This window comes from Pteropus vampyrus, unplaced genomic scaffold (assembly GCF_000151845.1).
Source record: "Pteropus vampyrus isolate Shadow unplaced genomic scaffold, Pvam_2.0 Scaffold101, whole genome shotgun sequence".
In the NCBI taxonomy this organism is placed as follows: domain Eukaryota; kingdom Metazoa; phylum Chordata; class Mammalia; order Chiroptera; family Pteropodidae; genus Pteropus; species Pteropus vampyrus.
This window is the reverse complement of record NW_011888882.1, coordinates 6,658,531-6,671,113: the sequence shown is the minus strand read 5'-3', so window position 1 is coordinate 6,671,113 and position 12,583 is coordinate 6,658,531. Positions and strand designations below refer to the sequence as shown.

Genomic DNA, 12,583 nt, shown 5'->3' with positions numbered 1-12,583 from the left:
ATGTCCTCTTAGTCTCTCTAGTTCCACCTATAATAAGTTTTCAAACTGGAAAAACTTGCAGCTTTATTTATTTTTTTTAATTAAGTGAAAATTATGTTAATAATAAAATTATTTCTGTTCTACGTCTTCTACTTAACAGAGTCAGTTTCAAGAATGTTCTGTAACTTTATGGCTTTTAACCCTTGGAAACATCCACTTTGTGTGGCTAACCATACATGGTCTTCAATGGAATTTAAGTCGCATGTGTTTGCTGAGCCCTCTGGGAAGGAGAAATGGATTCAGTGAAATCAGGGAAGAAGCTTGGAGAGGGGGGTGGGGCGCAAATACTGCAGCTTTAACCTGCTTTCTGGAGACTGATTCCGTTGACTGCCTGACTGCCGTCCTTAGCTGCTGCTTCCTCAGTTGGTGGGAAGAAGGATGTGGGGCTGGAAGTGGGAGGGGTTGGGGGAGGGGTGGGTGCTGCAGGGAGTGGGTGTGGGCAGAGGTTGCAAGGCTGCCAGGGTTCTCTGTGTGCCGGAAGTGCAGGTTTGGCTGTGAGGAATGGAATGTTCCCTCTTGCCCTCCAAGAGCAGAAACAGCTGTGGAAGAGCTTGAAAAGAAGAGTGCTAAATGAAAAAAATAATAATATGAAAATAAAACCCATGCTAGAAAACCCAACAGAACGGTCTGTAATAGAATACTTTAAGGATTCTAGGATTTCCTTTTTAGTTGAGGGCAATGCTCCTTGTCTGCCCAGCCCTTCCTCTCCTAAGGAGGCCTCATGTGTCTCATTTTGCTTGGATAGAAAATGGGTTCATTACACTGATCACAAGATTTTTATTATTATTGTTATCTTATTCCTCTTAATGAAGGACCAGAACCTGTTGCTTACGGTATGAAAACCTGAAACAAAGGCTAGTTTTCAGAGATCTCGGTGAGTAGAGGATTATTGTCAGCAAATTTAACGGAAATCTTGTTTTTAGCTGGAAATTTAATCCTTCAGCCAAGTTCCCGACAATATTTATTTTAGAACATCATCTTTTTAAAATAAGTCCCCTAATGGTTTAAACTTTTAGTATTTTAGGCAAGGATAAGACTGAGCCAGCCTGGAACTTGTCTTACACATCAGGGTTGATTATGCAATCTCTTATGTGTTTATTTTAAGTTTTCTTCTCAGCCTGAAAGGCTTGTTTGGCTCTTTTAGCTGGTATTCCATATAGTCAGAAATAAAACCATTTTGATTTCAAGTCTGTTTTATTCCATCGTACTTTTTATACTTGCTTTTAAGCAACAGGTTAGCCAGCTCCAGAGTAGATTAAATCTAAGAGGGCAAGACAGCTCACACCTAGACTCTAGTAATGTCTAATTAGGGCTGGCCCTCACCGCTCCCTCAGGTGGGGGTGCTACTTGGCCCCTGGCAGCGTCCACCCCAGGGTCTCTGCACTGACTGTAATGGTGAAGTGTTCTGTCCAGTTGATGAATGAGAAACAGCATGTGGTTGTTGTTAATGTTCTTAAAGCTATCCGAATATGTACTTTGGTTCTCAGAGAAGTTCATTAAGTAATACTTTGCTGTATTTTTAACTGCAGAAGCTAATAAGTACCTCAGTATTGTGTTATTTTTACCCAATCTTTTGGTGTTTTGCTTGAAGGACAGTCTATAAAAGGGATTGTGTGAACTGCATGTAAGTTCAGGTAGGCTTCTGAAAATTACAGGGATCAATGACTGTCCCAGCCCACATCAGCCTTACTTTTGCAAAAGTCCATTTGCCCTCTTTCCTGTCCATGACTATCCATGGTAGATGGAGAAATGGCACAGAACAGAATGGATGACTATGTACAAGACAGTGCAAGGTCAAGGTCAAGGACCCTTTCCCCTCCCCCTTACTCCTCCTTTTTATAAGAAGAGAGATAACTAGACTCCAGTGATCTGAGAAATTGCTCTAACTCTCCATTTTACTCTGCTTATATAATCACAGCTTTAATATATGGCCCCAATTCTCATTCTGATCTTCTAAATGGCAGAAATTTTGACTTAAAGAATATCAGACCTGGGCAGACAAGGAATCATTAGATTGGAATCATATTCTCAGTCAGCTCTAATTGCACATTAGAATAATCTGGGGAGCTTTAAAAATGTACCTCTATCCAGGCCTTCCCCACGACTATTGAATCAGAATCTCCAGGAGTATGGGGCGAGAGTATTTAACAAAGTCTCCGCCGGTGGTTCTAATGGGCAGCCAGGGTGAAGAACTAATACTTGAGAGAAATCAGGGCCTCACCCAGAGAACTGCCTTTGAAAGAACCTGCCATTATAAATCAAACGCCACTTCCCAGCCCCTCTCCTGAAGCTGCACCTTTGGGCTGCTCTGCCATGGCACACAGCACCCTGAGTTTCCCATGACTTGTGGTTTCTTTCCATTGGACTTTTCATGTGACCTTTATCTTCTGCAGTTCAGCGGATGCACGTAGTAGAATTTAGGTGTTTGGCAGCCTCATTCTGAATTGTCTGTCAGTGCCCACAAGGCAGAGCAGTGAGACCGACTTGAAATGCTGGTCCTCTGTGCAAGCTGGAGGAGTACTGTGTTTAAAGGCAGCCCTTTGCAGATTGTCCCCACTAGACTCCCTTGTAAGGACCCGGGAGACTCCTGCAGTCTGCCTGGTGAGAAGCAATGGGTCTGGCTTGGGAATAGACAACCAGAACTCTCATTTTGCTGCTTTTGAGGTAGCAAAAAAAAAAAAAAAGTGAACTGTCTTTTTTAAAAAGGCAAGGGCCTTTAAGAGTTAAATTACACAACTCCCTTTTTATTTTTAAAGTCAGTGGATTCCTTGTTGCTGTTGCTGAGAAAGATAAATTGATACCACATGTTGCTTCCAGACAAAACCCTCTCTGTGTTCCAGGGGAAGCACATGCAGCTGGTGTCTGGGTTAGTGGACAGTCTGCACAAGGTAAACATGGTTTGGAAGGGGCTGGAGCGGACATAGGGTAGCAACAGTTAAGAAATTACCAGTTATTTCCTGACTGGCACAGCACCTTTAAAATACTTTTAAGAGTTTGAAATCCTTTCCTGGAAGGAGCCACCCTCTCACCTTTTGGTTTCAAGCATATGGTGCTCGGAAAACAGTAAGTGAATGTCTGTGATGTCACTGCTTCTGTATGTCTGTGATGTCACTGCTTCTGACAGTTGAGAGCCTGTTTGTGCTCGGCACTCTGATGAGTATTTGGCATGCGTAATTTCATTTAATTTTCCCAAAGATCTTAGAGTATGGCAGAGCAGGTGTTTTTATCCCCAGTTTATGAAAGGGGCAACCGAAGTTTAGTCAGTTGGCCAAGGTCACAAGCACATGCCAGGGCTAAGATTCCAACTCAGAGCTGGCCGACGTCAAAGCCAGTGGTCCTTCCTTCAGCATCACACTGCTTCCCTCCACTGGCCGCCTTAAACTGCACGTATGAATTATCCACCTTGTAAAGTATTGGTGCAATACTTTTTCATTTCAGGCAGCTGCTCTCCAACACCTAATCTAATCTGTTTTGGGTCCATCTATCTTCACAACTAGTTGGCATGCATGTATGTAGTGACCGTGTGTACTTTAGCATGGGCAGTAAATGTATCTTGCAGTAGATAACTGTCTTCACAATAGCAAGAAAGATAATTGCCAGATTCTGGTAAGTCCAGTCAACTCTATACTAATTTCTCTGAGGAGGACCAAGCAAAGGGACCCGCACTGCTGCAGTTGGCACAACTGTGAAACGTGAGGTTCTTCGTGCTGCCTCCTTCCTACACCTACTACACATGCCTCCTTGATGGATAGGGCCACTAATTGCAGCTGCAGTCGTGTAGGACATAGGTTTGCCAGGTCTGCTACTAACTAAATACATCTAAAGCATTTCTGCCCCAGTGCAGGGCTTCCTTCAGTGTAAATCATTTGATAAAAGAGAAGATTGACATAAAAATGAGATAAAGAGTATTTTTATTCTTTTTTCTCACTTCAGTCACATTGTGATAGAGTTGCTTTTTAAGGGTTCTCTAAATCTTTGGGCCCAAGTTGGAGAAGAACTGGGATATTTGTACCTGATGCTAAAGTTTCTTCATAGAGATGTTTGCTTTCTTGTAATTCATCAGTATCTGGATTTTTTAGTAGTGGATTTAAATAAACAGAACTAATCACATGGTTTTGGGTTGGGGTTATAGTTGTTTCTTGGCCCCTTTCAGTAAGCAAATGTGATGACAGAATGGCCTGAGCTCTAGCAGTAGGAGTCCTGGTTCATACTATTACTTTATCACCTGAGCCCTAAGGAAAGCACGTTCCTAGTACTTCAGCCAGTTAACGCTGGCCTACCTCAAAAGATATTTCAAAGTATATTTAGATATGATTTTAAAAAATCACTCAAGTCCTGTCAAAGCAGGACCTCCTTTACCTTCAGCTCCCAACGCCCAAACTAATGTAAAATCTTAGAAATTTAGACAATTTGGGATAATATGCGAATTAGTGGAAAACCACAGAATATTTTTAATGGTAGTTTTGTAGTTGAAAATACACAGTAAATTGGAAAGTAATTTACAGACCCTGATGGAGAGGTCTTTAGAGAACTTAAACTACAAGTTGTAAAAGGATTTTACAGTTGGCTTGTCCATTTTTATAAATCCCATTTCTTAACTCCTGGGACTGAAGTGAGGGAGGAACAGTTTGAAATCATACGGAAAGCATATCTTCATTAACTTTAGTTATCAGGGAAGGCGTGTGGAAATATTGTAGTTCTGGCATTTATTTGCTTACCTTTTCATGCTTCGCCAGAATTTAAGTAGAAAAGCTAGTGATTTGAATCGTGACCTGTGGGGAAAAAAAACCCAGTACATTTACAGCATTTGACTTTGGCAGTGTGAAGGAAGCATTTGAACTAAAATGGACAGAGGGGCCATATTCATTGACTTTTGTCAATGCCTCCACCTTCATATTATGGATTTTATAAATGGAAGGCTGGTCAGCCTGTAGGGATAGAAGACTGATGAGATACGGGACTGTGAGGATGGTGGTGGCACAGTTTGTGTTTGTTTTGTCTTAGTAATGTAACTGGAAAAACCTGTCTGAGTGTTTTGTAGGTAGGATGCCTTAGGGATTGTATTCTGCCACTAATAACCTCTGAAATGAAGAGTTGAGCAAAGATTGGGCACTAAAGCTAATCACCCATTTAATATGTTGGGTTTTGTTTTGGAATCTAAGGTAGTTAACATTGGTTTGTATGGTAACCACTGTCTTGTCCTTAGAACGAAAGCTGTGATGGCCACTTAGTATAGAAACAAACATGGGCTCATTCTTTAAATGATAGCACAGATAGGTTAAATGATGACTTCTGAATAATTTGGTGACATACTTATGAAAGATTGTAGTAAAAGCAGTGGATTAGAGTTGAGAAAACAAATTTCTGTTTTGGTTCTTATAGACACTAGCTGTGTGACCTTGTATAAGTTATTTAATATCTCAGCCTGAGCCTTCGTATCTGTGATGACAGCACTGATACCAACTTTGCAGGTTTGTTGTGAGGATTAAAGACAATGAATCTAAAACCCATGTCGCAGTAGCCGACAGTGCTATCAGGCAGGCTCTCATTTCTGTACCCTTGCAGTTAGGGACCTGGGCCCTGACATTCTCTGGTTCTGGTCCTAGACGTGGCTATCCAGCCCCTTTACCACAGGCCCTTACAGAAGCTTAATTTCTGTCTACAAATGTTAACCAATTGTACCTTGTAATTTTATAAAATTACACATATGCATTGTTAGGATTTAGAATTGCAGTAATAGATGACCATTAGAAAATCCATATAGGGAATTTGGGAGGTCTGTAAAGTGTTTCATTTTTTTTCTCTGTTGATTTGGAATTGGTGAAACTAAAAATGCATTTCAAAAAATACCGTTTCGTAAATGCTTTTTAAAGGGGGAGATGGTGATCAGATATTTAATGATTGGTCATCGTTAATTTTGGGTGCTGGTATGAACTCTTTCCAAAATCTAGAGTGAAGGAGGCTGGCCAGGGTAGGGGTAATTAGGCCAGTGTCCACGTTGCCCCTACACAGCCTTAGGACCTTCCTGTTTTTTCACCAAGAAGCTTAGGTTTTTATTTAATATATCTAGTCATCTCAGTGCTCAGTAGTAGAACCACCTTGCACTTGCCAGCTTTTTGAACCCTGCACAGTGAGTTTTAAGAGCATGCTTCATATCAATTTTGAGAAAGTGTTTTCCTTTTTAAAGAAATGTAATTTCTGAACCATTAGTAGAGATGTCATTATTCTTTTAAAACCCATAAGGGTAAAAGGGAAGCAAGATATATAGTCTCTTGGGCAATATTTGTCTCATCAGATACTCAGCATGCTGCCCTTTTTCTTCTCTCAAATGCATCTTTATGGTCGTGGTAGAAATGCCAACTTACGACCCGTGGCTGCTAATACTTATTGCCCAGCCTAAACTGTAGGCCCTTCTTGCATGGAGACATATATATGGGAAACTCTGTATTTTGGGTTATTTACTTATGATAAAAGCCTACTGACTTTCTGTGTTTTAAAAACATTTGGTAGAACACATGTATTTGTATCTTCTACATAAATACAGTTGGTGATTGCCAACTTTTTAAAAACTAGGGTAACATGTAGGATATTTCATATTTAATATACAGCATCAGGCAATATCTTTTGTGTTCACACTGTAAATACAAACTCATCTGGGCTGCAGGTGCTGTTCCAGATATGGAGAATACCACCAACTCCTCTCTTTTACTGCCCATGAGACATTTTACAGATTAGAATGAGCCTGCACCAGGCGGTGAGCTCTCTCCACCGTGGACTTTGTACCTCATAAAGCAGTAAGAACGCCCTGCCTTGGTAGCGTGACAGGCTCCTGAAGTGTATTATCATATATCATCCTTACATCATTCCTGTCAGGGAGGAATGGTTTGGATGTTATTATGGCTGTAATGAAGATGGAGAACTGAAGTTGCTGCTGACAGATTAAATGATTTGCTCAAGGTGACATGGTTGGTCAGTGGCAGAGATAAAACTGGATCTGGGTCATTCCTGTCAACTGGGCTTATCTACCAAGCCAGGAGGGTTCTTCCAAGATGAGTGTCGTCAATAGTGTTTTGGGGATATTTTGCCCTATTTCTTTAAAAAAAAAAAAAAGAATCTTTAAATTCAGAATAGTTTTAGATTTACAGAAAAATTGCAAAACTATTACAGAGAGTTCTCATACCCAGTACCAAGTTTCCCCTATTGTAAGCATCTTGTATTAATTTGGTACATTTGTCACAACGAATAAACCAGGATCGATATGTTATTAAGAACTAAAGTTCTTACTTTATTCAGATTTCCTTTGTTTTTACCTAATGTCCTTTTTCTGTCCCAGCATCCCACCCAGGATGTATTATATTTCATCATCGTGCTTCCTTACGTTTCTCCTGCTTCTGACAGTTTTGAGGAATACTGGACTGGCATTTGTTAAATGTCCCTTAATTGGGATTTGTCTGATGTTTTTCTCGTGATTAGACTGGGGTGATGTGTTTTGGAAGGAAGACCACAGAGGAAGGTGCCATTTTCATCGTGTCATATCCAGAGTAGATATTATCAGCATAACTTACACACGTCAGTGTTTCCCTTGATCACCTGGCTGAGATACCATCTGTCAGGTGTCTCCACTGTAAAGTTACTCTTTCCCCCCCTTCCATACTGTACTCTTTGGAAAGACGTTACCGTGCTCAGACCACATTGCCTTGAGAGGAAAGTATTCATATAAATTATTTAGAATTTTTCTGAATAAGAGACTCACCTACTTCTGTCAACTCAGCAAATCCTACTTTGCCATTTTTTTTATGCCTGTCAGGTGTGAAATTGTGCCTGGAGGAGTTGGAAAATAGGTAAAAATTCACACCAGTTCTGAGTTCGTAGAAGTGCTTAAGAAAAGGTAGATGTTTCCTCAACTCTAGTGGAAGGGATCATGAGAGTAAAATAGCCCCCCAGGCGATTAATTACCCTTAGAGAGCCAGGGAGGTTTGTTGCAAAGTGCAGGGAGAGAGTGGTGTGATAATAAATTATAAATGTGAACTTCGGTATAGACAATACAATTACAGAAAGGATAGCAAAACTTAGGAATGTCAGTGAGCCTATGCATCTCCTGGGTGTGAAACCATCTCCCACCTCCTAAATATGAAACTTGCCATTTACAGTGTTGTCATTTAACTCCAAGCCAAGGAAGGTCGTGCAGGTGTTTGTCGTTTGTTTTGGTTTGATTTTTTTTTTTTTTTAAAGCCTCTGAAATTGAGCAGCCTTCAAAATTGAGTCTGATTAACTATTTCTTCTTGGTACTCAGTTTTTGGACCATTCTGGCTCACATTCCGCATTTTCCTCTCTCTCTCTGCAGAATTCTATCCGGCACAACCTGTCGCTACATAGCCGGTTCATGCGTGTCCAGAACGAGGGGACCGGCAAGAGCTCTTGGTGGATTATCAACCCTGACGGAGGGAAGAGTGGGAAGGCACCCCGGCGGCGGGCTGTCTCCATGGACAACAGCAACAAGTATAGCAAGAGCCGAAGCCGCGCAGCCAAGAAGAAGGCAGCCCTGCAGACGGCTCCTGAGTCAGCGGATGACAGTCCCTCCCAGCTCTCCAAGTGGCCTGGCAGCCCCACCTCGCGCAGCAGCGATGAGCTGGATGCATGGACGGACTTCCGCTCGCGCACCAATTCCAATGCCAGCACGGTCAGCGGCCGTCTGTCACCCATCCTGGCGAGCACAGAATTGGATGACGTCCAGGACGATGACGCGCCCCTCTCCCCCATGCTCTACAGCAGCTCGGCCAGCCTTTCGCCCTCTGTAAGCAAGCCGTGCACCGTGGAGCTGCCACGGCTGACCGACATGACGGGCACCATGAATCTGAATGATGGGCTGGCTGACAACCTCATGGATGACCTGCTGGATAACATCACGCTCCCGTCATCCCAGCCATCCCCCACCGGAGGGCTCATGCAGCGGAGCTCCAGCTTCCCGTACACCACCAAGGGCTCTGGCCTGGGCTCTCCAGCCAGCTCCTTTAACAGCACGGTGTTTGGACCCTCATCTCTGAATTCCCTGCGTCAGTCTCCCATGCAGACCATCCAAGAGAACAAGCCAGCCACCTTCTCTTCCATGTCACACTATAGCACCCAGACACTCCAGGACCTGCTCGCTTCAGACTCACTCAGCCACAGCGATGTCATGATGACCCAGTCGGACCCCTTGATGTCTCAGGCCAGCACCGCTGTGTCTGCCCAGAATTCCCGCCGAAACGTGATGCTTCGCAATGACCCAATGATGTCCTTTGCTGCCCAGCCTAACCAGGGGAGTTTGGTCAATCAGAACTTGCTCCACCACCAGCACCAAACTCAGGGCGCTCTCGGTGGCAGCCGTGCCTTGTCGAATTCTGTCAGCAACATGGGCTTGAGCGACTCCAGCAGCCTTGGGTCAGCCAAACACCAGCAGCAGTCTCCTGTCAGCCAGTCTATGCAAACCCTCTCGGACTCTCTCTCAGGCTCCTCCTTGTACTCAACTAGTGCAAACCTTTCCGTCATGGGCCATGAGAAGTTCCCCAGCGACTTGGACCTGGACATGTTCAATGGGAGCTTGGAATGTGACATGGAGTCCATCATCCGTAGTGAACTCATGGATGCTGATGGGTTGGATTTTAACTTTGATTCCCTCATCTCCACACAGAACGTTGTTGGTTTGAACGTGGGGAACTTCACTGGTGCTAAGCAGGCCTCATCTCAGAGCTGGGTGCCAGGCTGAAGGATCACTGAGGAAAGGGGAAGTGGGCAAAGCAGGTCAGTGCCCAGTGCTATGGCGTAATAGCAAAGTGGGGATGACTGGGGGGAGGCTGTCTTTTATTAACTGAACTTTACTCCACGTGGAGAAATTGAGACCCATGGAGCAGTGGTGCCCAGTAACATGGCTCCCACCCAACCAAGTCATCTCAGAGTTTTACCTGCAGAACCAATAGGGCTGTCAGGTGCCCCTCCCAACAATGTGCTGACAGCTCAGGAATTTTATTGCCAGTAAAAAGAACGTACACATTCAGAGATGTCATTCTTCTTTATGTCCAGTCACCCTTGCTGACCTGTGACGCAGGTCCTCCTACTTGATGGATGAAGATAGCAGGGAAAGGAGGAGAGGGACCTTAGGTCACACAAACTTCGAGGTTAAAGACCCAGCCAAAGGACTTTCTTAGACTCTCAGGTCCAACACTGCCATTGTTGATCTTCGATGTTATCGTTTCTTCATCTTCTTCTCACTAAAGTAACAGTTTGTAGGCACTTCTAATTTAACTGTAGAGTATGCATTCCGGACTCTTTCACACATGAGTATTTCTACAAAAAGTAGGATGTGTTAGATTCCTCACCGTAGTACTAAGCATCTTTATTAGTTAGCATTCAGCATCCAGTAAAGAACAGAACAGCAAAATAATTAAATTGAAAACATAAGTTTTTATGTGAGAGTGCTTACTCATATGCTTCTTGTTCCCCAATGTATAAATATCAGGTTCCAAACAGAGTGACGTGGATCATGATGGGTGACAGAGATTTTTTTAAATTGTGGCATTTTAATACTGTTGGAACTAGAAAGATCACGCAACATGATGTAGTAAGAAAAGCATTTGATTGGAATCAGAAGTTGAGTGTTTGGCCCCATTCCTACTTTCTGGCTGCTATTGAAAGTGTGTCCCTTAGCCCCTGAGCCTCGCTGTCCAGTTTTATAAAACGAGGATAATAGTCCCTGTTACTTCACAGGGTTATTGTAAGAATCAGATGCACTGAAGTATGTGCGAGTGCTTTGTAAAACTGCGGTGGGCTGAAATCTGTATGCTGTAATTAGGTACACATACTGACTGACAGATAAGTAAGCAGGGAGTCCAGAGAGGTTAAGAAGTTTGCCCAGGGTCACACACCTGGACCCAGAATCCATATTTCTTGAATGTCTTGAACCATAACAGTGCTTCCTAATTTTATCTAGATCATAAAAAAATGGGAAGTGCTCAAAAGCTAGAGTAGCAGGTAATAGACAAGCTTGCCCTGAAATCTCCTCAAGAAGTAAGATGAGCGCGGGCGTCTTCTGCTAACAGGTTTGCAACTCCAGACCCTCCCATGTTCAATGGCTCTGCTCTGTGCCCTAGCTCCTTTTTTTTTTAAAAAAAAAAAAAATCTCAGAAAGCTACTTATACCCTTATTTAAATGGTGTAAAAGAGAAAGGGGATTCAAAGCATAAAAACCGAAGCCTTGTTTAACCCTCTGCCCTGGCGAAGGAATTACAAGAGTCTCCTGTGGTGAGCTCACTCCAGCTCGGGTGTAGCTATAGGAAGGGGAATGTCGACAGTTGTGATGCGGAAGCTCCTCGGCTTTCCCAGGCATCAGCAGGCCCCTCGTGGAACTCAGACATCTGTTTTCAGTCTTTTAAAGCCCTAGAGACGGTAAAAAGACTGTAATGGAAGCTAAAAAGGGTGACACACTTCCATGCTAGTTAGTTCAGTGTCATACCAGAGCTCGGACTGGTGGAGACTTGCCTTGAGAAATTTAGATATTTGACTTTTAGAAGAATAAACAGTTTGTCTTCCTGTAAGAAGATGAATGCAATTGTGACTTCAAAAGACACAAGTTTTCATTTTGATGTGGTTGTAAGGAGGCCGCTGTCCGATTTATGGAAAAGAGTAGTTTGGAAGAGAATGTACTATCAACTTTTGTCTGATTTTTTTCAGTGTAGGTTTTCCTTTGAGTTGAATAGCAGACCTTTTTTTGTACATAATTTTAAAAGATTGTGTAAAAATATTTTAAGGGAGATTTAAATACTTAAGTTTTTAAAACATAATAAATTATTGTGATACTAAAGAACTACTTTTGGGATAACACATTTTATTATGTCTTGATGGAATCTTAGGGTTGTTTAGTCACGTTTTTCTAAGAACATTTTGGAAGAAGTAGTTTTGAGAAGATATTTCTCCAGGTTAATGACGACAAGTCATCAAAGTAAACCAGCACAGTATGACCAGAGCAAGAGAGCAGACATGGCAAAGACAGCGAGGGCCCCTAGTTTCTGGGTTTAGGATTTCTATTTTGCTTTGGGTTGAATTGCTCCTCTAAACAGACAAAAGCATGTGTGGCCAGAAGCGTGTTCTTTACTTTTAAACATAACTTGGTGGCTATCACTTTATTGAAGACTTTCTCCAAAATTCAGAAAACAGACCTGAGGTCCCAACGTCAGACATCACTTCTCCCAAATTAAGCACCCCGAGAACTCTTCGTTTGGCTTTTTTTTTCTTCGTTTGGCTTTTTTTTAAACCAGTAGTCATGGTATCCTCCAGACTCACTTGCTGGCTTGCTAACTGAAGGTCATGCGACCCTGAATTGGAGCTGTCTAGTTGTGGAGTTTAATAGAGCATTTCTGTCCAATTGACTGACAGTCTCGCTAGAGGGCCATGGTGAAATGCTTCTCTGGAGGGCTGGGTGTTTCACACGTGTCATTCATTTGAGACTGTGTGTAAAATCTTTTGACCTATGAATCTATCTGGAAAAGAGAAAAATCACCATATCTTTTTAT

The 12,583-nt window shown here is 42.7% G+C and overlaps 1 protein-coding gene across 4 annotated transcripts in view; it reads left to right on the top strand.

The window, feature by feature from the left end:
* Positions 1-12,583, top strand: part of FOXO3 (forkhead box O3) — a 111,200-nt gene that overhangs the window by 83,930 nt on the left and 14,687 nt on the right. For all 4 annotated transcript variants that reach the window (XM_011364854.2, XM_011364853.2, XM_011364851.2 and 1 more), the window contains one exon: positions 8,384-9,819. In XM_011364854.2, coding sequence (XP_011363156.1) covers positions 8,384-9,784 — 1,401 coding nt within the window. In that variant the 3' untranslated portion in view covers positions 9,785-9,819. The remainder of the gene's footprint in view (positions 1-8,383; positions 9,820-12,583) is intronic.